This window comes from Hyla sarda, chromosome 10 (assembly GCF_029499605.1).
Source record: "Hyla sarda isolate aHylSar1 chromosome 10, aHylSar1.hap1, whole genome shotgun sequence".
NCBI lineage: Eukaryota > Metazoa > Chordata > Amphibia > Anura > Hylidae > Hyla > Hyla sarda.
This window is the reverse complement of record NC_079198.1, coordinates 107,755,475-107,782,896: the sequence shown is the minus strand read 5'-3', so window position 1 is coordinate 107,782,896 and position 27,422 is coordinate 107,755,475. Positions and strand designations below refer to the sequence as shown.

General features: G+C 42.5%; 1 protein-coding gene across 2 annotated transcripts; it reads right to left on the bottom strand.

Annotated features, from left to right (window-relative positions):
- Positions 1–1,140: 1,140 nt before the first annotated feature.
- On the bottom strand, positions 1,141–27,422 carry LOC130293872 (L-amino-acid oxidase-like). 2 transcript variants are annotated; one of them, XM_056543065.1, is made up of 7 exons: positions 17,829–17,981; positions 13,566–13,780; positions 12,019–12,128; positions 10,207–10,408; positions 8,708–8,773; positions 3,026–3,159; positions 1,141–2,244 (listed from the first exon to the last, which is right to left on the bottom strand). In XM_056543065.1, the coding sequence occupies exons 1-7, from the start codon at positions 17,869–17,871 to the stop codon at positions 1,461–1,463; spliced, it is 1,554 nt and encodes a 517-aa protein (XP_056399040.1). In that variant the 5' UTR covers positions 17,872–17,981; the 3' UTR covers positions 1,141–1,460. The 2 variants fall into 2 exon arrangements, with proteins under 2 accessions (XP_056399040.1, XP_056399041.1); XM_056543066.1 differs by lacking the exon at positions 17,829–17,981 and adding an exon at positions 27,270–27,422 and having other exon boundaries at positions 1,146–2,244.

Below are 27,422 nucleotides of genomic sequence, written 5' to 3'. Positions count from 1 at the left end.
GTAAAATGAGTGGCAATGCCTACAATTTACACATCGCCACTCAGTATTATACAGGAGAAGGGAACAGGAATCCCTGCTCCTGTACTCACAGCTCTTACCCCGCACGGCCTGCACCAGAAGTCCTGCACCGGAAAAGATTCAGGCCCGGGAGGAGGACAGGAGGCGGCTGAGGAGCTGAGAGTGGGCGCTGCTGAACAGACTGGGCACGGACACCGGACATCAGGCGAGGGGACAAAAATATAGAAAAGTAGAAGACAGGGGTAATGTTAAAGGAAGCAGGGCCACTATTAAGGGGGAAAGGAGAAGTCTGTAATGGGGGGAAAGGAGGGGCAGCAGGATAAGATTGCTCTATATAAGGGGGACAAGAGGACAGGAAAAGGGCTTTATATAAGGGGGTACAGAAGGAGAGGAAGAGGGCTCTATATTAGGGGTACAGAAGGAGAGGAAGAGGGCTGTATATAAGGGGTACAGGAGGAGAAGAGGGATATATATTTTATATGGGGTACAGGAGGAGAAGAGGGCAAATTAGGAAAGGAAGAGGGCTCTATACAAGGGGGTACAGGAGGAAAGGAAGAGAGCCTTATATAAGGGGGTGCAGAAGGAGAGGAAGAGGGCTCAATAAAACAGGGTACGGGAGGAGAAGATGGCTCTTTATGAGTGGGTACAGGAGGAGAGGAGAGAAAGATGGGTCTTTGGGGGGGGGGGGAGGAGTGGTCTATAAATAGTTACAGAAGGAGAGGAGTGTGTCTATAAGCGAGGGCAGCAGAGCCTTAGGGAGCGCCCCTGTCTGTCACTGAGGTCCCTTTAGGTCCGGTTTCTGCTACCTCCATTTTGCACCTTGCAGCACCCAGCAGGCCAGACACACAGTGGTGAGTACTCATGATACACTTCCACCCAACAGGGCGTCATCTCAGTTGTCTGTAATTAGTAAAGGAGATTTATGTAGATTGAGGTATTTTTTATTTTTTTTGCTGAATTCGCAAAAGAGTTTTTTGTTGCGCGCAAAAAGGGTTAAAAAAAAATAATGCGGAACTGTAAATCTGGAGCAGCTGTAGTGACCCACTCTGTTATTTGGCACCAATGATACCTGTACCCAGGGAGTTACCCAGTATTTTACACAACACTTTCCCTTACACAATACTGTGCTGCCAACCAACACTACGTAGTGACGACATCTCAGTGAGGGCCTCAAGTTCAAGTTTCGCCTAAGGCCTCACAAAGTCTAGAGCCGCCTCTGAACAACGCCATCTTTCCCTATTATATCAGATGTCCTTTCAAGATCAATGGGGGATTATGCTTGAGTGACGACACACATCCTTTACTTTTTGAACTTTGTTTATTGGTATTGCTGTATATATTTTTTTCACATTAGCATGGATACAGAGTATATTTTGTACAGCTATGTTCTCTAAACTTGACAATTTGGCATTTATAGCTATTCTTCACAAATAAAGTTGAATTCAATGATGGAGGAACATGTTGGCGTCCCTATGAATCTCTTTTGCTGCCTTCAGACCACTCTTAATAGCTGTGTCGATCCAGCCATGAGGAAGTAACGTGTGCTCCCCTGCAAAATAAATTCTGCCTTCTGGTGCAGCCAACACTTCATATGTATCTCCATACTGATACGGTGTGAAAAAGGCAAAAGCTCCCATGGAATATGGATCCAGACTCCACTTCTTCATCACAGACTTCGGGCAGAGTTTTTTCAGTTCCTCCTTCGGTATCCTATGAATGATGGACAAGTCTTCCAGCAGGACATCAGCGCAATCCTCCTCACTGAGCGGCAAAAAAAACATTGAGTCGTCTTCGTAAGTGTACGAGGCCAGGATGACGCCTCTTCCATTGGTGAAGTTATGACTTGGGTAGTAGATGCTACGGGATGGTCGATCAGTAGAACTTTTTCCACCGACTATCCCATCCTTCTCCCAGAATCTCTTGGTGCAGCTCAGAAAAATCTTTGTGGCACCTCCATAATGAATGAAGCTCAGAGCATTGTACTTGTCATTACTCAGAGGAGGACTGAAGTGTATGCGTCTGGTGGCCTTGGCGGTGGAGGTAATGAGGACGTAGTCTGCGGATATGCTGGTGGGAGTAGAGCTCTTGTCTTTACGGTACTGGACAATCACAGATTTCTGATTCCTTGTTATTTTAACTACAGTAGAATTTAGTCTGATGGCCCTTCCAATGTAGCGTGAAAAAGCCAATGGTAACTGGTCAAAACCTCCTGTGATCTCATCCATCCTTATGGGGAAAAAAAATAAAATAGAACATGGGTAAAATAAGCCAAGTATATTTAGAACAAACATACAAAAAAAAGCATTTATTTCTCCATATGCTACAATGACTTTTGATACCATTCTTAAAGGGGTACTCCGCACTAGACATCATATCCCCTATCTAAAGGATGGGGGATAAGATGTCTGATCGCGAGGGTCCCGCCGCTGAGGACCCCTGCGATCTCTGCTGCGGCTCCCCGAACTTCGATCCGTGCCGGATGACTGGCGATGCGTGGCGGAGGCTCGTGATGTCACGGTCACTCCCGCCTCATGACATCACGGCCACGCCCCCTCAATGCAAGTCTATGGGAGGGGGCGTGACAGCCGTCACGCCCCATCCCATAGACTTGCATTGAGGGGGCATGCACTCTGACACTCTAAACGAACGCCAGGTGCAGCAGGGAGATCGCAGACATCTTATTCCCTACCCTTTGGATATGGGATAAGATGTCTAGGGGCGGAGTACCCCTTTAAATGTTTGTCAATCATGCCTTATGGTGTAATTGAGATCATTGTGTGAAGCTGGTGGGTTATATATGGGGCAGGCACTATTACATGGTCACTTTGGTAGTTACTATTTTAGCTATTTCATGTATACTGAGCTATTTTATGTATAGTCTGGCTAGTTTTACTATAGAAGTACTATGATAGGTGCTGATATGTGAGCACTGTAGCAAGGGCTATCCTGCCTTTACTATGAACATTGAGACGACCCCATGCAACAGTACTGTTTCTTTTGACTTTACCTGGTGGTGTTGAAGATTGAATCATCCACTAGTGACTCCAAAAATGAAATGTGAAATTCACCATTTATTCCCATGTAGTGTCCAATCATTTGAAGAGCTCCTGCGCTTAAATGTCCTTCCTCCGCCAAGAAGGACTGTGAATACAAAACATAAGATCTTACAAGATCTAGTGCAAAATGGGAATCTCAAGTTCTTAGCATCATACCTCAAAAATACAGTGACTCCCCCGACCTACGATGGCCCCGACATACGATCATTTCAACATACGATGGCCTCTCAGAGGCCATCGCATGTTGAAGGCAGCATCAACATGCAATGCTTTTTTTTTTTTTATGTCGGGGCCATCGCATAAACGGCTATCCGGCAGCGCAGACTGCTTCAGCTGCCACCGGATAGCCGTTTACGGTGCCCTGTGTGTTCCACTGACGATCACTTACCTGTCCTCGGGACTCCGGCGCGTCCTCTTCGGGATCCCCTGCATCGCCGGCGCTCTCTATTGTCGTCAATCACTTCGCCGTGCAAGCCGTCCCATCATCCAATAGGAGCGACGTGCATAGTGACGTGATGGCAGCGACGTTCACAGGCAGCAGAGACCTTCCCGGAGCGCCGGGGACACCCCGGGGACGCAGCGACTGCGATAGAGAGCGACATCCAGGGCAGCGGTGACGGTCCGGAGCTGCGGGGACACGCGGGTATAACCTCCAATACCAGTGGTCTTCAACCTGCGGACCTCCAGATGTTGCAAAACTACAACTCCCAGCATGCCCGGACAGCCGTTGGCTGTTCGGGCATGCTGGGTGTTGTAGTTTTGCAACACCTGGAGGTCCACAGGTTGTAGACCACTGTCCTATACTTTACATTGCACGAATCCCTCAACATACGATGGTTTCAACAAACGATGGTCCATTTGGAACGGATTACCATCGTATGTTGAGGGACGACTGTACTTCTATGATTTATAAAAAAGTCCCACACTTGTTCTATCCTTTCTATGGCATACTCAGTCCACCATGCTACCTGTGTAAAGTCTTCCCTTAGGACTCTACTGCCTCTTAATGGGGGAAGATTTATCAAAATCTTTGCAGAGGAAGAGTGGTGCAGTTGCCCATAGCAACCAGGTAGCTTCTTTCATTTTTTACAAGAGGCCTGTCAAAAGTGAAAGAAGCGATCTGATTGGTTGCTACGGGCAACTGCACCACCCTTCCTCCACACAAGCTTTAATAAATCTCCACCATTGTCTCCAGTATAGAGTCCTCTTCCCACATTGGTCGCACATTTATATATCAGCGCTCCTCCATTTGCATTTCCATTCACTTTCTGCATTTCTGATGACTCCTCTCACCGACAGGACAAACACCAAGCTCACACGCGGACTCTTCTTCATACAGGGATTAAAACTCTGCTCACTAGAAACAGAAGGGCACAAGACAAAGAGCAGGACCACCTATAATTTAGTTAAACGCTGTGTTGAATTGTATTCACAAACATTCCGTATAAAAGTTCCTTGAAAACATTTTTAAAAAAACATAGGAGACATAGGAGACATACCCTGGTTACACCTCACCGGCTATATCCTGGGGCACTATGGGATGTGATTAGAGATGAGCGAACTTACAGTAAATTCGATTCGTCACGAACTTCTCGGCTCAGCAGTTGATGACTTTTCCTGCATAAATTAGTTCAGCTTTCAGGTGCTCCCGTGGGCTGGAAAAGGTGGATACAGTCCTAGGAGACTCTTTCCTAGGACTGTATCCACCTTTTCCAGCCCACCGGAGCACCTGAAGGCTGAACTCATTTATGCAGGATAAGGGTGGGTTCACACTACGTTTTCTCCCATACGGGAGCGCATACGGCAGGGGGGAGCTAAAACCTCGCGCTCCCGTATGCCTTCGTATGCGCTCCCGTATGTCATTCATTTCAATGAGCCGGCCGGAGTGAAACGTTCGGTCGGCTCATTTTTGCGCCGTATGCGCTTTTACAACCGGACCTAAAACTGTGGTCAACCACGGTTTGAGGTCCGGTCGTAAAAGCGCATACGGCGCAAAAATGAGCCGACCGGACCGAACGTTTCACTCCGGCCGGCTCATTGAAATGAATGACATACGGGAGCGCATACGAAGGCATACAGGAGCGCGAAGTTTTAGGGCTGAATGTAGATTTTGAGATTAAAGGGGTATTCCAGGAAAAAAAATTTTTATATATACATCAACTGGCTCCAGAAAGTTAAAAATATTTGCAAATTACTTCTATTAAAAAAAATCTTAATCCTTTTAGTACTTATGAACTGCTGAAGTTGAGTTGTTCTTTTCTGTCTAAGTGCTCTCTGATGACCCCTGTCTCGGGATCTGTCCAGAATAGAAGCAAATCCCCATAGCAAACCTCTTCTACTCTGTGCAGTTCCCGAGACAAGCAGAGATGTCAGCAGAGAGCATTGTTGGCAGACAGAAAAGAACAACTCAACTTCAGCAGCTGATCATTATTGGAAGGATTAAGATTTTTTAATAGAAGTAATTTACAAATCTGTAACTTTCTGGTGCCAGTTGATATCTAAAAAAAATAAATAAATGTTTTTTTCCTGGAATACCCCTTTAAACAGTTATTGTAGTGAGTGAGATACATTAGATTGTTCAATGTGATGGATAGCGTTCAGTCCTGTCAGCTGCTTTTTAATTGATATTAGTTAAAGAATTTTAACAAAATATGGAAAGAGTATATCGTTTAGGATCTTTTTGGCTATGCATTTTAGTAATAGGCAAATCATCCCTGCTTCCTTGTTCTAAGAACATTTTGTATTGTCGAATATTTTATGATCATCATATTACATAGATGTATTTTTGTATGTGTTATTGTTGTTTTGCAATCTTTATGATGTCATACTTGTTCCATTAGGTATTTGTAATATTGTTTGCAAATTAAAATCTATAAATATAGTTAATAGAAACACCCTTTACTGTCCCAGGATGACACTGGTGAGGGGAAACCCAGGGTCATGGAAAAAAAGCGGGTGTGCCGTATGTCTTCTTTGCATTTTTTTATGTGTTCTAGGCGTATATTTTATTAAACTAAAGTATAGGTGTTGCTGCTCTATCTTGTGCTCTTTGGTTTCTAGGAACACGAGGTCAACTCCCTGTATCGGGGAGAATCCAAGTGTGAGTCATGGCCGTAAGAGAAGTGAATGGAAACGCAAAAGGAGGAGCACGGATATATAAATGTGAGATTAATGTGGGGGCATTTAGAGGCAGTAGCGCTCTGAGGGTAAACACCAGACAACAAAAGATCAGGGACTGGCACTACCCCTCTAGTATCAGTACAAACCTAAACAGGAGACCTGTTGCTCCATACAGAAACCTTTGCTCCACTCAATGGTGGTGATCAGCTGCCTCATGCAACTGTAAATCCACATACAGAAAGAATAAGGCTGTGGCACTCACCAGTCATGGGGACTTCTAACTGGTGAGTGCAATAGATTATATATATATCTTTTACTTACACACACCGACCTACGATGGCCCCGATATACGATAATTTCAGCATGCGATGGCCATTCAGAGGCCATCGTATGTTGAAGGCAGCTTCAACATACGATGCTTTTGTATGTCGGGGCCATCGCATAAACGGCTATCCGGCAGCGCAGACTGCTTCAGCTGCCACCGGATAGCCGTTTACGGTGCCCCATGTGGTCCGCTGACGATCACTTACCTGTCCTCTGGGCTCCGGCGTGTCCTCTTCAGGATCCCCTGCATTGTCGGCGCTCTCCATCGACGTCATCACGTCGCTGCGCACGCCGTCCCGTCATCCAATAGGAGCAGAGTGCGTAGCGACGTGATGGCGGCGACAGAGAGCGCGGATGCCGGGGAAGCAAGCAAAGGCCTTGCCGGAGCGTCTGGGAAAATCCCGGGGACGCGGCGACAGCTACTTCCCGGGCAGCGGTGACAGTCCAGAGCGGCGGGGACAGGTGAATACAACTTCCTCTAACACAGTGGTCTACAACCTGCGGACCTCCAGATGTTGCATAACTACAACACCCAGCATGCCCGGACAGCCAATGGCTGTCCGGGCATGCTGGGTGTTGTAGTTTTGCAACATCTGGAGGTCCGCAGGTTGTAGACCACTGTTCTATATACTTTACATTGCACGGATCCCTCAACATGCAATGATTTCAACAAACGATGGTCCGTCTGGAACGAATTACCATCGCATGTTGAGGGACCACTAATAAAATATATAATATATAATAAATTAATATATAATAAATTTTGAACATGTGTCTGCACTCTGCCCCACCCCCTCAGCCCAAACCTATATAAGTAGTAGTTAGCTACACAAGGGCCATTTCTTTCCTAGCAGCCTCCCAGTCTGACTGGGAGAGCATGGTAAGTGTGCTGTTACACCTTGTTCACACTGGTGTGGTGCAGGGCGGCGTCCGTTGCTGCCGTGGCGCCGTGTCTGCGGGGGAATGCGGCCCATAGACTGGTTTGAGTGAGATTGGGGCCGCTCTGCCAGTGGGTCGCTCCCCCCCTGAGGGCACTGGTGTCGCGGCGGTGGTGGTCACTGCCCAGTGCTATGCCATTTTATGCTAGGGATGTTAGGGACCCACTCTAAATAGGTGGCCTTGACGTGGCGAGTGGGCTTGTACTTTTTGATCAAAAACGTATATACTAACAACCTGTTAGTCATTGATATTATGCTGAGAAGCAATCAGATCATTATACAAGATTGTATAATCATGTTATCTAAACTTTTATAGATCACGATTTCATTGTACCTATCAGCCAGAGGTTCAAAGAAATAGTGAGGAATAGAAATCAGAGGTTATGTATTAAATATGCATGATATATAGCTGCTAAATATGGATGATTTATCTTTTGGCATCAAGTGAATGAGGTATGGCATATAACTGGCTGATATAACAGTGTCTAACATGGTCGTGTGCAGTGATGAGAAAATGGCCGTCTGGGGCCAAAAGGTAATCTAACCTTCCCCTCGCCTTTTTTTCTAGATACATGCTGAGGCATCCCACAAAATAAAACATACAATGGCATAGATCAGAGAAATTCTCCCAATTCTCCGATGAAAGGCTCAAACACAATGTGAACAGAGCTTAAAAGGGATACTCCACTGGCCAGTGTTCGTAAGTAAATGTTCCGAATGCTGTTTTTTGCGCTGTGGGGGTCAGCCACGCCCCTCGTGACATCACTGCCACGCCGCCTCAATGCAAGTCTATGGGAGGGGGCGTGACAGACGTCATGTCCCCTCCCATAGACTTGCATTGAGGAGGCATGACAGTGATGTCACGAGGGGCGTGGCAGACCCCCACAGCGTAAAAAAACAGCATTCGGAACATTTACTTCCGAACGCTGCCAGTGGAGTATCCCTTTAAGACAAGTACTAACTATTAAAATTAGTACTTAGTATCCTGATGAATTCCCTACAGGCATGGCATGTTCTCCCTGGGGTACATATATCGGATGTTGAGAATCTAGACTGTAGAGTAATTCCACAAGATATGCAATACATTTTTGGTATACATGTATGGTTTTCCTCATTCTCTTCTAAGACCACCCATTCCCAAAATAGGTGTGGGTCCCAAACGTTGGGACTGAAGTCTATCAGACATGTATGGCATGTCCTAGGGTTATGCCAGAAATATTCAATGTACATTTAATACAATCGGAACTTTACCCGCTCGGAAGCGTTGTCAAATCTTTTCAAGATTTCAGAGCAATTTCTGTTTGTTTCTTTCAGGAACTGAGGAAAAGACAAGAAGATAAAATAAAGCACTAAATATGAATTTTTTTCACGTTGTCATGAACTCTATTGTGCCATTTTCTAATTATCTCTGTTTCTCAAAAAGATGGAGTAAAATCAATAGTAATGCCTTTTAACCACCAATAGGGTTTTTTGCAACCCGCAAGTCCTCCCATTTATGTACCCCAACAGATAATAATGGATCACAGTGCATCTGTCACTGACCCTTAGAAAGAGAGGTCATGAAGTCAGTGTGAACAGAGTCTAAAAGCCCAATTCCCTGGTCTCCCCAGCAATATGGCTTATAAATAAAGCCCTTTGTGTAATAGAAATGTATTAGGGAATTGCTGCTATTACATATATTTAACCAGTAATTCGTCCTTTGCCTCGAGCAGTGAAATAATGGCCCTCATTTACTATTGCAAACCCGACATGTTTTGTTGGGTTGTGCGCCGGATTCTGTCGCATTGGGGAAATGGGGAGTGGTCTCCGAAAAGGGACGGGTTCACAACATTTTCACAACCACATAAAACGTGGTGGATTTGAGCTGAGGAAAACCAGACAGATCAGAGCATGTGTAAAAAAAAAGCAAAGTGTAGGGAAAGTGGAAAATGTAGGGAAACTTTAGTACATACCATGGAAAATTGTAGGGAATTAAAACCCACAAAGAAACCTACACAACACTCTTAGTAAATAAGGGCCAATATAATGCATACGGTGTCCATATTTGGACATCATCAGGCATCCAAATAGCCATCATTCCTCCTCCCTCATCCTCAAAACCCATCCTCCAGAGTAAGCTTGCCTCCTCCTCAGCCAAATCTCTCTCCTCCTTCAGACATAAACAAAATCCTCCCACATTCTTATGTCCTCAGACACACCCCATTCAGCCCTCAGCTCTCAGCCAAACCTCAGTCATGCCTCAGACGTCAGCCAAACAGCCGTTGATATCAAGTTTTCCTCGATTCGTAGAAAACAGAGTGCATGCGTGGCACTCCGCTGATAGCGCAAGGCTAAAGTAGGCAGCGTTAGAAGCAAAGTGCTAGCATAACCTTCACATGCGCAGTTGTCCGCACCGCTCAGAGCGCATGCGCTGCTTTCCACTGCTATGCAGTTAGCATAGGGTGGTTGGAAAACGTTAACGGCTGTTCAGCTGACATCTGAGGTGTGGCCGAGGTTTGTCTGAGGTTTGAGGGAGGTTAAGCTGAGGGTGTAAGAATGTGGGAGGATTTTGTTTATGTCTGAAGGAGGAGAGAGATTTAGCTGAGGGATGACAGAGGTTAACATGATGTACAACGGAGGAGGCGAGATTATGCTGATGGAGGACGGATTTTGAGGATGAGTGAGGAGGAATGATGGCTATTTGGCTGATGCCTGATTATGTCCTAATATGGACACCGTAAATGCAGACCCATTTGCTCTATGCTATATACCTTGTGCACCGCTTTATAATACAGATCAGTAACAGATTCACCCTCCTCTTCAGCCCTCAGATTGAATCCGAACAGATTTGGTGTCTTTTCGGGAACTTTGTGTGTTCGTCTTATATTGTTGAAGAAATAAAAAGTGTCTTCATCAGATGTAATAAAAGGGTTTAGTTTCAGCCCAAACTCTTTAATGTATTCATGAACAATCCTGCAATAAAAGGAATAATCCATATGAGACCTGTATTTAGTTTATGCTGCTTCATATTCATTCATCATATCGAAGCAATGTATTTCCGGTACTGGACCATAGAAGAGGCTGAGCATACACATCCCCATTCCAAGGGCCACAATGGCGTATACTGGAGCCAGGATGTGGAAAAATCTACTGGGTATTCAGTGCACCTAAACTTTCAACAAACTACTGACAAGTCATAGTGACCTGTTAGAAGTTGCGGTTATTGGGGGTCCGGGAGTTGAGACCCCCTCCAATCTTTAGAACAAAGTGGCAAGGGTGTCAGTCAGTGTATCAGTGCATAATACACAATATAGAGGTATAGAGGAGTAGGATAGAAATTACCAAGCCAAGAGTATGGTTAAACCCTGGTTGTAAAAAAAAAAAAAAAAAATTATATTATATCTATATCTATACACACACACACACACACACGAAAAAAGAAAGATAGCCGGCACAACAGCCTAATACACGGGTGCACACTGCCATGGCATCAGAGTATACAAAAAAAGAGGATTGCAGCAGCACACATTGGTCAAAAAAATTGAGGCTCTTAGCGCACTTTTTGATCAAAACGTGTCCCCCATCCACCACGGGGAGGTGGCCTCATTTAGGATGGGAACCTAGCACAAATTCTGAGCCTAAATGAGGCCACCTCCCCGTGGTGGATGGGGGACACGTTTTGATCAAAAAGTGCGCTAAGAGCCTCAATTTTTTTGACCAATGTGTGCTGCTGCAATCCTCTTTTTTTGTGTATATATATATGTGTGTATTTTATTAATTAAAAAAAAAAATGCAAATAAACATTCTGTATTCTGTAAACACAGCATGTTTAAAAACCCCTAGCTATTAAAAAAAAAAAAAAAACACTTTAAAATGATCAAAATTGCTGTTTTTTGCCCTTACTGCCTCTCAAAACAATTTATATTTCAGGTGATCAAAGCGCCATATGAACCCTGAAATGATGCCAATGTAAACTACATTAGACCTGGAGACTAAAACTATCATGTACTTTCAAATGCATGGTGAACACCATAAAAAAAAAAAAACCTTAAAACACAATGAGGATTTGCAGTTTTTTCTACCCACCCTGTATAGCATATGGCTGTGTAGACAGAAAAAAAAGGGAACATGAAATACTAAATCTGACCATAACCTTAAAGGGGTACTCTTTTGCTAAACATCTTATCGCCTATCCAAAAGGATAAGATGACTGATTGCGGTGGTCCTCTATTCATGTCTATGTGAGGGGGCGTGACAGCCCCTCCTATCAACATGAATGGAGGGGATGTGGTATGACGTGACGTCACAACCACAGCCTCACGAACCCAGCTTTCTAAACATAATGTTCAGAACGCCACGTGTCTGCATGGAGATTGCAGGGTTCCCATCGGCCGGACCCCTACGATCAGACATCTTATCCCCTATCCTTTGGATAGGGGATAATATGTCTAGCAAAAGAGTACTCCTTTAAAAGGTGTTCATGAACCAGAGCTAAAAAGGTAAGCAAAAAACGACCACAGGAAACAAACCCAAAGTACACAAAAAAATTTGACAATATTAAAATAATTTTTGATAAATGGTACCTGTGAGAAGGTGGCAGACGCATAGGTCCTAAGTCTGCATACCAGCCTTCTGGATCTCGGTATGTGTAGACACGACCTCCAACTCTATTACTGCTTTCCAATATGGTTACCTGAAATCGAAAAAGCTTCGATCATATAAACCTTCCTTTTTCTGTACAAATGACTATTGGGTGGGACAACTTCTCTTGGGACCCAAGTTAGGCCTCAGTATAAAAAGCTTTCTGATGGACAGTTGGTTGGCTCACAGCTATCAGCTCTTGTTCTCTCAGTAAAGGTGCCCACATACATTTAATGGCCGTCAGCAGAATGTCCATTTGGCCAACAGCTTTTACCTGTTCACCTTGTACACACTGGGGGACATCAATGTTTGCTTATGTATTCCTTTTTTTAGTAAATTTTTTCTTACAATTTTTTTTTGCTTATGTGCGACTTACGGTATTTATCAACTGCTTTCAACCTGTTGATAAATTTCTTTCACGCAAGCAAGTTCTCTTTTTTTGCTTTGGTAGTGACTTTCTGCTCCATGTCTGAGCTGGAGGAAATTTTGTAGGTTTTTTTTATGTGATGTGACTTTCGCACTTGAAATCTCTGACCACTGCAAGTCAAAAATCACTTTTTGCTTTGGTAAGCAAGGTTTTTATTTTTTGCTTAGGGCGCTGCACAATCAAAAAGTCGCAGAAAAAAAAGAGTAGTCGCACGTGCGACTTTTTTTGCCACAATTTTAAGCAAAAAAAAAAAAATCGACTAAATGCTTGGTTAAATGTCCCCCATGGAGATTAAGCTTGTGTATTGTGAATGAGCAGAGGGGATGTAAGCCACTGCCAGATAAATACAGACCCCTGGACCTCCTAAATAAATACAAACCCGCAGACTAGAAAATACAGACCCCCTAATAAGATACTGTCCCCTAGACCCCCTGAATAAATACAGACCCCCCTCATAATAAACAGACCATGAGCCTTCCTAAATAAATACAGCCATCAGACTCCTAAGAATACAAATCCCCAGATTCCCTAATAAAATATGAACCACCAGACCCTGTAATAATATACACCCTCGACCAAACTCCTACATAAAGGCTCTAGAAGATTCCCCTTGACAGAAAGCACAGACTAGACTCCTCCATACAGACCCCAGGTTGGATGTACAGCAAAGATGCCAATGCCAACCTACACACTACATTGCATGGGGTGGTTCCCAGAAGAGGGTGGGAATGGGGAGAGGTGAATATATTTTAAAGAGAACGCTACACCAAGGAGGTCTGCCTTTTCTTTTGGGAGACTAGGAGGTCTCCCCTTTTACCAAGTTTCAGAAAGAGTTCAGAAGGGTTAATAAGTATGGTTTATGGGGGGTTGGGAGACATAGCTTTGGGCCAAACAAATGTTTTATCTTATGTATCTAGACAACTTTAGTAGGTTTGCGGATTTGAAAGGACATAAACTGAGGAGGTAACAGTCTATATTGGATTCCCTCTTCTCCTTTTCCTAGTGGTCTGGCTCGTAGATTAACACCATAACAGTCAAAAAGAAAAGGATTTGCCTACTTACTCTGTGTCCTGCATCCTGCAAAGTTTTGGCTGCAGAGAGGCCGGCCATTCCAGCACCAACAATCACTACATGTTTCCGATTGGGTGTCTTAGAGGATGGCAATCCATGTTTGGCAATGTCCAGGAACTCTTCATAGTTGGGGTCTTTCAGGCACTCCTGGAGCAAATCATTAGTGCTCGTACCAAATATGGTCCAGAACAGTAGAGAGGCGAGAACTGTGTGTGCAGATCAGAAGAGACAGGTAAGTCATCATAGCCTACATTCAGTATACAGACACCTTCAAATAAATGGGAAAAAGCGACAAACAAAAACAAAACCCACTGTCACTGTTTTTTGGAAAAATACCTCCTTACCATAAAGTCATCCTATTTATGCTCATATGGAGAAGAAGATATATTCAAATATATACATATGTGTTACAATGATGCCACTCACTAAGGTTGTCCATGTTCCACCTCCGTAGTCCAAAGACTTTCTTACTGCTCCTGTTTCCACAACAGATCTAAATAGGAGTGACCTCCGGAAAGTGCAAGCTACCAGGGTGATGGTGGAAGAAGTGTAATAGTAAGAACATTTCTCAATATAAAACATCCTGTCAACAGGATCTTAAACAACAGGTTTTACCTAATTCCAATCTGGATTCTGTGTGACATGACAAGTTCTCAGGGAGGATCCCTCACTTTAGATGTCTTCCTATCTGTGTAGTTCTATAACCTGCACTTTAATGTGGCTTCAATAGCTGAGCCTATATTTAAGGCTTTTTATATACATTGATGGACATTTATCAACGGGTTTAGTCAGGTTTTCTTTACTATAATTGTGGAAAAATTGTCGCGTCTACGTGTGTTTTCGTGTGACAATTTGCATGAAGAACAAGAAAAGCAAGAAAATTCAAACTTGCTTACGTAGTAAATTTTTCAAAATGGATTTGCTTAAGGCTAGGTTTCCACTTGGTTTTTTTTCTGGCAGTTTTTGGAATACAGCCACTGCAGTTTTTGAGCCAAAGTCAGAAGTGGATCCATTGGGGAGGAAAAGTATAAGTCCTTCCTTTATATTTCCTATTCCTTTTGAATACACCTCTGGCTTTGGCTCAAAAAAACTGCCAGAAAAAAAACCAAGTGGAAACCTAGCCTTAGTCATGTATCTATCAACTGCGACAGTCGCAACTGCGCAAAAAAAAAAAAAAGTCGCAACAAGGTAAAAAATTTACTAAATTTACTCCAGCTCAAACATGGAGCAGAAAAAGCTACTACCAAAGTAAAAAAGGAAAAATTGCTTACGTGAAAGAAAATCATCGACAAGCTGAAACCAGTTGATAGATAAGTCACACATAAGCAAAAAAAAGTAAGGAAAAAATTACTAAAAAAATAAATAAATAATAATAATAATACATAAGCAAACATTAATAAATGTCCCTCATTATCTCTATCACCCATCAGGGTTTTTTGGCATTGTGTAACACTTCATCTTCTAAAGATTTCTCAGAACAATTTTATGTTTCCATATACAGAGCCACACGAGAGCTTGTTTTTGTGGGACCAATTGCACTTTGTAAAAGACACCTTTCGTTTTACCATGAAATGTACAGTGAAACAGGAAAAAAAATTATATATTTTTGTGGTTTAAATAAAAACCTGCAATTTTGAAAGTTTGAGGGATTTAGTTTTTACACTCTACTTGGCACGCATCCTTATTTTGCAGGTAATTCTGATTACAGCGATACCCAATTTTTACAGTTTTTACAATTTTTTCCAGGTTTTACAATTTAAAAGAAAATGTAAAAAAATAAAACAAATTGCTGTGGATGCCACATTCTAGCCGCTATTACTTTTTTTTTGTCTACGGAGCTGCATTAGGTCTCATTTTCTGTACCTTGACCTGCAGTTTTTTTTTAAATCGGTATCATTTTGGTGTCAATGGGACCATTTGATCACTTTTCATGCCATTTGTTTCTGGAAGTGATGTGATTAAAAATGAGTAATTCCTGCATTTTGTTTAGTTTATTTTTTGTTTTCGCTTACACATTTTATCACGTGGGATCAAAGGCATTGTATTTTAAATAGCTCAGATTTTTCTGCACACTGCAATACCAAATATGGTTGTGTTTTAATTTGTGTTCTTAGAGGAAAGAAAATTTTTTTTTTTTATATAAAATAGAATATAATATAATATATACACACACACACACTTTTTGTTCACCAAGGAGACTTTAAACCCTTAAAGGGGTACTCCGGTGAAAAACTTTTTTAATCAACTGGTGCCAGAAAGTTAAACAGATTTATAAATTACTTCTATTAAAAAAATCTTAATCCTTCCAGTACTTATTAGCTGCTGAATACTACAGAGGAAATTATTTTCATTTTGGAACAGTGCTCTCTGCTGACATCTGTCCATTTTAAGAACTGTCCAGAGTAGGAGAAAATCCCCATAGCAAACATATGCTGCTCTGGACAGTTCCTAAAATGGACAGAGATGTCAGCAGAGAGCACTGTGTTCCAAAAAGAAAATAATTTCTTCTGTAATATTCAGCAGCTAATAAGTACTGGAAGGATTAAGATTTTTTAATAGAAGTAATTTACAAATATGTTTAACTTTCTGGCACCAGTTGATAACTCTTATATTTTCCTCCACAGACTAGTATGAGGGCTTGCTTTTGACAAAAAAGTTACATGTGTTCTTTATTCTTTGGTTCAATACGATTAAAATGATACCCATGATAATATACTTTTCTATTACTGTTGCGCTTAAAAAAAAAAAAAAAAATCACAAACTGTTTAACCAAATTAATACGTTTAAAATCCCCCTATTTTGAAGACCTATAACGTTTTCATTTTTCCGTATGAACGGCGGTATGAGAGCTCATTTTTTGTGCCGTGATCTGTACTTTTTAATGATACCATATTTGCTTATATAAAACTTTTAATACTTTTTTTATACATTTTTTGGGAATAAAATGTTATAAAAAAAAGCAGCTATTTTGGCCTTTTTTTTTTTACGTTCACCGTACGGTATCATTAACATTTTATTTTAATAGTTGGGATATTTACGCACGCGGCGATACCAAATATGTGTGTGTGTGTAATATATATATTTTTTAAATTTATTTATTTTATTTATTTATTTAATTTTATTTTTTACACTTTTTCGGGGTGAAATAGGGAAAATGGGACAATTTACGTTTTTATTTACGTTAAGTACCAGCTCACCAGGACGTACATTTATGTCCTGCCTCGTTAAGGGGTTAAGGACCCAGGCATTTTTTTGCACATCTGACCACTGTCACTTTAGATATTAACTCTGTGATGCTTTTACTTTTCATCCTGATTCAGAGATTGTTTTTTTTTGGGACATATTCTACTTTATGTTAGTTGTACATTTTCGTTGATCATTTCTTGGTGAAAATTTCCAAAATTTGATGAAAAATTTGAAAATTTAGCTTTTTTTTTTTTAAAGTTTGAAGCTCTCTGCTTATAAGGAAAATATACTTTCCAAATAAATTATAGATTGATTCACATATACAATATGTCTAATTTATATTTGCATCATAAAATTGACATGTTTCTACTTTTGGAAGACATCAGAGAGCTTCAAAGTTCAGCAGCAATTTTCAAAAAAAAAATTTTCTCAAAATTGGAATTTTTCAGGGACCAGTTCAGTTTTGAAGTGGATTTGAAGGCTCTTCATATTAGAAATACCCCATAAATAACCACATTATAAAAACTGCACCCCTCAAAGTATTCAAAATGATATTCAGTAAGTGTGTTAACCCTTTAGGCCAAGTTTCCACTTTTTTTCCTGGCAGTTTTTGGAATACAGCCACTGCAGTTTTTGAGCCAAAGTCAGAAGTGGATCCATAAGGGAGGAGAAGTGTAAGTCCTTCCTTTATACGTCCTATTCCTTTTGAATACACTTCTGGCTTTGGCTCAAAAACTGCAGTGGCAGCTATCCAAAAACTGTCAGAAAAAAAAGAAGTGGAAACTTAGCCTTAGGTGTTTCACAGGAATACATTGATGTGATCTAAGGTGATACAAGGTGCTCAACTCCAAGTGCAGTTGTGCACCTACGTTGGAGTGGAGGACCTGCACCTATGAATCACAATGTGGTTTCACAACTGTGGTTATTGTAAACAATGACATTAGCTAACCCTCAAAACTGATGTAAAACTGAGACATTAGCCAGTATATCCTTATATGAAAGACACACTTGAGCCCGCACACCACGCCAAGGTTTCTCAGATGGTGCGGGTCCTATCAACTAACCTACCTGGCCAGATAAATAAAACCAGGAACCGATATAAGGCAGCCATAGGCCCGACTTGCAGATTGCTCCTCAGTCACCTCCAGTGTGAATCTAAGCAGACATACAATGGGAGGGAGTAGACAAACTACAAGCCCCACCCTGGTTGGTTCATTTGTAGCAGGCCTCTCAGGTGAAACCCTAATGCTACCCAGCAAGATAAAAGGGTGCATTAGTATAAGCCTTAAGCAAAGACATAACGGCTTATATTTGCATGAACATGGTTATAGCAGGAAAACTCCACCCCAAGTGCAGTTGAGCACCTTTGCTGGGGCGGAGGTCCTGCACTTGTAAACCGTTGCTAAGGGCGATCCCCAGCAAAAATTGCACCTATGGATCACAATGTGGTTTCACAACTGTGGTTAATGTAAACAATGACATTAGCTAACCCTCAAAACTGATGTAAAATTGAGACATTAGCCAGTAGATCCTTATATGAAGGACACCCTTGAGCCCGCACACCACGACAGGAATAGCAGCAAAGTGAAGCAGAAAATTCAAAATCTTCATTTTTTACACTCGCATGTTCTTGTAGACCCAGTTTTTGAATTTTAACAAGGGGTATAAGGAGATAAATCACCCTAAAATTTGTAAGCCAATTTCTCTTGAGTAAGGAAATATCTCATATGTGTATGTCATGTGCTCTGTGGGTGCACGAGAGGGCTCAGAAGGGAAGGAGCAACCCCACCACCACCACACATAGCATACTATTTTGGACACTACACCCCTCAAGGAACGTAACAAGTTTCACTAAAATGCAGTTTTTACCCCCAAATTTTACATTTTTAAAAGGGGTAATAGGAGAAAATGCCCCCCAAAATTTGTAACCCACTTTCTTCTGAGTATGGAAATACCCCATGTGTGGATGGCAAGTGCTCTGCTGGTGCACTACAATGCTCAGAAGAGAAGAAGGAGTGCCATTGAGCTTTTGGAGAGACAATTTGGTTGGAATAGAAGTCAGGGCCTTGTATGTTTACAGAGCCTCCCGTGGTGCCAGAACAGGTGACCCCCCCCCATGTGAACCTATTTTAGAAACTACACCCCTCACAGAATGTAATAAGAGTTACAGTAAGCATTTACACCACACTGGCATTTGACAGATCTTTGGAACAGTGGGCTGTGCAAATGAAAAACTACATTTTTCATTTTCACGGACCACTGTTCCAAAAATCTGTCAGACACCTGTGGGGCATAGATGCTCACTGTACCCCTTATTAGATAACATGAGGGGTGTAGTTTCCAAAATGGGGGGGGGGCATTGTTTATCCTTTATTTTGTGTAGTGTTTTCAGGGTAAATTCGCAGTGTCGGGATTCACAGTTCGCAGGTTTACGGTAAGTTTCCCGCTAGGAGTTGGTGCTGCGGTGGAAAATTTGCCACAGCTCAAACTTGAAGAAGGAAACTCACTGTAAAACCACCCGTGTGAATGTACAGGGTAGGGGGCAAACCTCCAGCTGTTGCAAAAATACAACTCCCAGCATGTACTGATCGCCGAAGGGCATGCTGGGAGATGTTGTTATGCAACAGCTGGAGGTAGGCAACTACAACTCCCAGCATGCCGAGACAGCCGTTTGCTGTTCATGCATGCTGGGAGTTGTAGTTTAAGATTTAGAGGGCCACGGTTTAGAAACCACCGCACAGTGATCTCCAAACTGTGGCCCTCCAGATGTTGCAAAACTACAAATCCCAGAATGCCCACACAGTAAGCAGCTGTCTGGGCATGCTGGGAGTTGTAATTTTTGCAACATCTGGAGGGCTACAGTTTAGAGACCACTGTATAGTGGTCTCCAAACTGTGGCACTCCAGATGTTGCTAGGCAACGCTTCACTGGCTTTCGTAGTCAGCAGGATCGCCACACCAGGGAGAGTATTGCTGCCCATCGCCACTGGTAAGGGACCTCCACCGCCGATTACACCACAGTTCCCCCATTCTGCCCTGACTACCGTGGGTGGGCAGAACGGGGGAACTGAACTTTAACCCCCCCACCCCGATCTGCTATTGGATGGTCACTTCTGACCGACCAATAGCAGAGATAGGGGGGAGCACTCCTTCAGGGGGATCGGGGATGTCTTGCACATCCCTGATCCCCCTTATTTTCCGGCTCACCGGAGACCCGTGTGACCCACAATCGCCTCAGATCAGATTGCCGGCATGGAGTGGGGGGAGTCTCGGGAACTCCCCCAGGGGTTTGCACATGGTGCCTGCTGAACGATTTCAGGAGGCATCCAGGTCCGGTCGCCGCCAGGCGAGCAGCGGGGACTGGAATTCCCATGGGCGAACAGGTACGCCCAGGGTCCTTAAGTACCAGGGTGTACCTGTACGCCCTGGGTCCTTAAGTGGTTAAAAAGCAATCATTTTATTGCTTTTACAGTTCATTGTCATTCCACTATATTGGGGACTAGAGTTGAGCGAATTTTTAAAAAGTTCGGCTCACCAAACATTTCAAAAATCGTGAGTTCGGTTTGGCACAATTCGACTTGAACCAGCAATGAAATAAGCCCCTAAACATGTTTGAAACACTGCCTAACAGCTTTAAACTACTGTCTAACACTGTTAGGAGAGTATACAAGTCGTTTTTAAAGGGTCAGTTATGGTGACAGGCGGTAACCCATTGTAACTATTACAGCTCACCCATTTTTTAGGCTTATTTACACCAAAATAAAGTGGCAAAAAAAGTGTGGTGACCCAACGGGTGAATGGCGGGACCACAGGGGTTGCGGTGAGAGTGGTGGGATCTGATGTTATTAATAGTGTTGAGCGGCATAGGCCATATTCGTCATATATTCGCGAATATTCGCATATTCGTTATATTCTTGTTTTATTTTCGCATATGCGAATATTCGCGTATGCGCAAATTAACATGTGAATATTGGCATACAAAATTAACACGCGCGTAAATTCGCATATGCGACAATTAGCATATGCTAATGTTCGCATATGCGAATTTTCGTATGTGCGAATTTTCGCACGTCAGTCTCACACAGTAGTATTACAGCCTTCTTTACACCACACAAGCTGGAAGCAGAGAGGGATGATCACTGTGATGTGTACTGTGAAGAAAAAAAAAAAAAAAAAAACGAATATTCGTAATTACGAATATATAGCGCTATATTCGCGAAATTCGCGAATTCGCGAATATACGATATTCGCGAATAATATTCGAATTGCGAATATTCGCGAGCAACACTAGTTATTAACCCCCGGAGTCGGAGTTCCAGAACCCCACACGCCCGGATTCTCCGCTATCCCACGGGCTAGTAGTGAATAAAGAATCCACAACCAGTTAAACGGAGGCTTTACTGAGTAGAAGACAGGTGTAAATATCTTCACAGCTAAGGCCAAATTTCCCAGAGAGGTGGCCAGTAGTGTTGAGCGGCATAGGCCATATTCGAATTCGCGAATATTCGCGAATATATGGACGAATATTCGTCATATATTCGCGAATATTCGCAATATTCTCGTTTTGTTTTCGCATCTGCGAAAATTCGCGCATGCGAAAATTAGCATAAAAAATTTGCATATGCGAAAATTCGCATATGCTAATTTTCGCATATGATAATGTTCGCATATGCGAATGTTTGCACGCCAATCTTCGTATATTCGTAATTACGAATATATAGCGCTATATTCGCGAAATTCGCGAATGCGCGAATATGCGATATTCGCGAATAATATTCGAATTGCGAATATTCGCGAGCAACACTAGTGGCCAGTACCCAGAGGACCTCGCAGCTTGCTGGACCAATACTTGTAATTAACTTGACTTGTAATTAGACTTGACTTGACTATGTGCAGGACTTGACTATTACACCTTATCTTTAACCTGTTAAGGACCCAGGGCGTACCTGTATGCCCGGAGTCCGCTCCGTTCTATAACGTCTCTAACAATGGCCGGGACCCATGGCTAATGATCTCGGTGCCGCACGCTATTAACCCTTTAGACGCGGCATTCAAAGTTGAACCCCGAATGTAAAGTGAAAATAAAACAATGCCGGTTAGCTCAGGGAGATTTCGGTGAAATCGCGGCATTCCAAACAGCTTACAGGACAGCTGGAGGGTCCCTTACCTTGCCTCCTCACTGTCCGATCGCCGAATGACTGCTCAGTGCCTGAGATCCAGGAATCATTGATCAATGGTTTCCTATGAGAAACCATTGAACAATATAAAAGATCAGTGTGTGCAATGTTATAGCCCCCTATGGGAGCTATAACACTGCAAAAAAAAAAGTGAAAAAAAAGAAGTGAATAAAGGTCATAACCCCTCCCCTAATAAATGTTTGAATCACCCCCTTTTTCCCATTTAAAAAAAAAAAAAAAAACAGTGTAAATAAAAATAAAAAGAAATATATGTGGTATCACCGCGTGCGGAAATGTCCGAATTATAAAAATATATAATTAATTAAACTGGACGGTCAATGGCGTACGCGCAAAAAAAAAAAAATCCAAAGTCCAAAATAGTGTATTTTTGGTCTCTTTTTATATCATGAAATAATGAATAAAAAACGATCAATAAGTCCGATCAATAGATTAAGACGCAAAAAATGAGTCCTCATACCGCCCCATATGCAGAAAAATAAAAAAGTTATAGGGGTCAGAAGATGACAATTTTAAACGTATACATTTTCCAGCATGTAGTTGTGATTTTTCCCAGAAGTCCGACAAAATCAAACCTATATAAGTAGGGGATCATTTTAACCATATGGACCTACAGAATAATGATAAGGTGTCATTTTTACCGAAAAATGTACTGTGTAGAAACGGAAGCCCCCAAAATTACAAAATGGCATATTTTTTTCAATTTTGTCTCACAATGATTTTTTTTTCCGTTTCGCCGTAAATTTTTGGCCAAAATGACTGACTTCAATTCAAAGTAGAATTGGTGGCGCAAAAAATAAGCCATCATATGGATTTTTAGGTGCAAAATTGAAAGATTTATGATTTTTAAAAGGTAAGGAGTAAAAAATGAAAATGCAAAAACGGAAAAACCCCAGGCCCTTAAGGGGTTAAAGGGGTTCTCCGGTGCTTACACATCTTATCCCCTATCCAAAGGATAGGGGATAAGATGCCTGATCACGTGAGTCCTGCCACTTGGGATCCCCGTGATCTTGCACGTGGCACCCCGTTTGTAATCAGTCCCCAGAGCGTGTTCGCTCCGGGTCTTATTATGGGCGACTACAGGGCCGGCGGCGTGTGACCCGCCTCCGCCCCCGTGTGACGTCACACTCCGCCCCTCAATGCAAGCCTACGGGAGGGGGCGTGATAGCTATCACGCCCCCTCCCGTAGGCTTGCATTGAGGGGCGGAGTGTGACGTCACATGGGGGCGGGGGCGTAACGTTACAAGCCACCGGCCCTGTAGTCGCCCGTAATCAGACCCGGAGCGAACACGCTCTGGGGACTGATTACAAACGGGGTGCCACGTGCAAGATCACAAGGATCCCTAGTGGCAGGACTCACGTGATCAGGCATCTTATCCCCTATCCTTTGGATAGGAGATAAGATGTGTAAGCACCGGAGAACCCCTTTAATCCGTAGGTCCATACGGTTACAAAGATACCCTATTTATGTAGGTTTTATTTTATTTTACTACTCAAAAAAATTATAACTACATGCACCAAAATTGGAATGTTTAAAATTGGCATCTTCTGACCCCTATAACTTTTTTGGTTTTTGCATACAGGGCTATATGAAGGCTCATTATTTGCGCCGTGTTCTGTAGTTTTTATTGGTACCCATTGTTTTGATGGGTCTTTTTGATCGCTTTTTATTAATTTTTTATGGTATATGAATTGACCAAAAATGCACAATTTTGGACTTTGGTATATTTACATGTACGCCATCGACCGTGCGGTTTAACTAACATTTTATTTTAATAGTTCTGACATTTACGTACGCGGCAGTACCACATATGATTATTTTTTGTTTTAAAAAATGGGAAAGGGGGTGGGTTATTCAAACTTTTATTAGGAAGTGGTTGATTGCATATCCTGATCAATGCTATGCCATAGCATAGCATTGATCAGTACTCTGCTGCTCCTCGAGGCATTGAGCAGCAGAACACCGATCGGACAGAGAGGAGGCAGGTGAGGACCCTCACACTGTCCTCTCTGCTGATCGGGACATCGCAATTTTGTCGCGATAGTCCCGATCCGCTGAGCTGCAGGGACATTTTACTTTTTTTTTTAGATGCCGCGATCAACTTTGATCGCGGCGTCTAAAGGGTTAATGCTGGGCATCGGCATTAACCCTAGGTCCTGGCTGCTGGGAGCAGTTGGGACCAACCGGGTTTGACGCACGCTCAGCTTGTGAGCGTGCTTCAAACCCTGGTAACGGGACTCAAGGTGTACAGGTACGCCCTCTGTCCTTATGTACTGGGACACGAGGGCGTACCCCTACGCCCTCCGTCCCTATCAGGTTAAAGGGGCACTCCAATGCTCCAAACACTGTGTGCGCGCTACGAGGGTCGGCCACGCCCCCTTGTGAAGCCCCCTCAACGCAAGTCTATGGGAGGAGATGTGATGGCCGCCACGCCCCCTCCCATAAATTTGCATTGAGGGGGCGTGGCTGACCCTTGCAGCGCGCACACAGTGTTCTGAACTAAATGTTCCCCTTTAAAAAGAGAAGAGACTGAATTATTGTAAGGACATGGCTTATATAATAGAACAACTCCCACCACCGAACCATACCTTGGGCCTCATTTACTAGGAGTGGAGTGTATTTTTCCATGGTATTTACTATTGTATCTTGTATTTGGTGATTTTTCCCTACGTTTTGCTCTTTATACACCTGTTCTGAGCTGTGGGGTTTTCCAGAGCTCAAATCCTCCACATTTTATGCGTAAACATTTATATTTGTATCCAGTGATTGGCTATGCATGACACTCTGGGTTCCAACGTCATTCAGGGCCCAAGCGTCACCCTGCAGTCGGGGACCAGAGCAGGACACCAGAGGCACCATGGGAGTGCTAGAGGTTTATTTCATAATATACTGTAGAATGGGCATTGTTCTTAATACAGTAAAAGCTTTTTACACATAGGGCTAGCGCTTGCGATCTTAATAAATGTAGAGCGGTACTTGAACTTACATCTATTATAAGCAGTAAGCCAAGGTGCCACACAGCAATAAGGATTTCTGTCCACGAGCGCTGCGTGTAATAGTGATAAAAAATGCAATATCCCAGTACAGATCCTGCTACGTGGTTTAAGTTGGTCATTAGATAACCGTAGTGTTGTTACGTGTCCCATTAAATTATACTGTGTATTTCCTATATGCTGACACTGTGAATTGTGATTGTGCTGCCATCTAGTGGCAAATCTATTTCAATGTCTACATTGATCCTTCATATACTGATAATGGTGACCGGTTGAGTTCACTTTCACATTTAAAGGGATATTCCAGGAAAAAAATTAATTTTTTATTTTTTATATCAACTGGCTCCGGAAAGTTAAACAGATTTGTAAATTACTTCTATTAAAAAATCTTAATCCTTTCAATAATTATCAGCTGCTGAAGTTGAGTTGTTCTTTTTTGTCTGGCAACAGTGCTCTCTGCTGACATCTCTGCTTTTCTCAGGAACTGCACAGAGTAGAAGAGGTTTGCTATGGGGATTTGCTTCTAAACTGGGACATGCGTCACCAGAGAGCACTTAGACAGAAAAGAACAACTCAACTTCAGCAGCTCATAAGTACTGAAAGGATTAAGATTTTTTTTTAATAGAAGTAATTTACAAATCTGTTTAACTTTCTGGCGCCAGTTGATTATCTATATATATATATATATATATATATATATATATATATAAGTTTTTTCCTGGATAAGCCCTTTAAATATGAACACACGTGCAGTTTAGGCCCGCTTTAGCAAAAGGATGCCCTTAAAATTTCCATAGATCAGTGTTTCCCAACCAGGGTGCTGCTAGTTGTTGCAAAACTACAACTCCCAGCATGCCCGGACAGCCAAAGGCTGTCCGGGCATGCTGGGAGTTGTAGTTTTGCAATAGCTAAAGGCACCCTGGTTGGGGAACAGTGACACAGACCATGATGAAAATTGAGTAATTTTACTTCACACCCAAGCCGCCCTATTTTTCCCATATATTTTAATAAAATGCAACTTGTTATTCCCTATTTTTGTCTCCGATGACTAATATAAGGAAAGGGAATTAGTCAGTTTTTATAAAGTCTGTCCAAATAGTAGAAACAGATATAAGCAGCAATGCAAAATCCACATGAATGCCACTCGGGTATAGCAGGACAATACTCTATTCACAATAGGGAAGGCAAACAAAATGTTCATAGTGAAAAGGGGCAGAAAGGCACTCGCCATAATACTTGAAGCAATCTTGATGCTTTATTTCAGCCATCGTAGTACAAACACGTACAGAACCGTGCAGTTCAACACAACAAAGGAGAAATGGTTACAGCTGTTTCTCACACAAGTGTTTCATCGGACCATCTCCACCCTCCATGTGAGGCTGGGTTCACACTACCTTTATGTCATATGGGGACCGGATCCGGCTGGGAAATGTGAAAAACCGGGCGCTCCCGTATCCCAGCCGGACCCGGACCCCATCTCGGAGTGATTCTGGTCGGCTCATTTTTTTTCCCCGTATCCGGTTTTCTGGCCGAACTGAAAACCAAGTATGGGGCAAATATGAGCCGATCAGTCACTATCTGACTCCGGTCAGCTTATTCAAATGAATGAGATGGGGGCCAGGTCCGGCTGGGATACGGGAGCACCCGGTTTTCCCATCCCCCAGTCAGATCTGGTCCCTGTATGGGCAAAACTTAGTGTGAATGCAGCCTTACTGGGGTTAAAGGGGTACTCCGGTGGAAAACTTTTTTTTTTTTTAAATCAACTGGTGCCAGAAAGTTAAACAGATTTGTAAATTACTTCTATTAAAACATCTTAATCCTTCCAGTACTTATTAGTTGCTGAATACTACAGAGGAAATTCTTTTTGGAACACAGAGCTCTCTGCTGACATCATGACCACATTGCTCTCTGCTGACACCTCTGTCCATTTTAAGAACTGTCCAGAGTAAGGGAAAATCCTCATAGAAAACATATGCTGCTCTGGACAGTTCCTAAAATGGACAGAGATGTCAGCAGAGAGCACTGTGGTCATGATGTCAGCAGAGAGCTCTGTGTTCCAAAAAGAAAATAATTTCCTCTGCAGTATTCAGCAGTTACTAAGTACTGGAAGGATTAAGATTTTTTAATAGAAGTAATCTACAAATCTGTTTAACTTTCTGACACCAGTTGATAACAAAATAAATTAAAAAAAATAAATAAAAAAGGTTTTCTACCGGAGTACCCCTTTAAAACTTGGGCGGAAGGGAATTTAAAACTTTAAAACTTGGGCGGATGGGAAAAACCACTTAAGAAGAAGACTTTTTGTAAAATGTTTTATTTACCTTGAGGTCTTTATCAATTGGCACTACGGGGATTGTGCACCTCAGTATAGACATATATCCCAATATAGTGTGAGCGTCCTTTATGTACGGTAAATTTCCCCTGAAGAAGACACCTTCACATCTGAGACATCTGGAGCAGGATCTTCTGAGGAG

Bases quoted from the DNA above. Each gene is read 5' to 3' on its own strand.
- LOC130293872 (XM_056543065.1), bottom strand. From the start codon at position 17,871: ATGGCTGCCTTATATCGGTTCCTGGTTTTATTTATCTGGCCAG. The intron at 10,409-12,018 runs GTACCATTTATC...CTTTTATTGCAG, and splicing joins CGTCTGCCACCTTCTCACAG to GATTGTTCATGAATACATTA. The intron at 2,245-3,025 runs GTAAAGTCAAAA...TTTCCCCATAAG, and splicing joins TCAATCTTCAACACCACCAG to GATGGATGAGATCACAGGAG.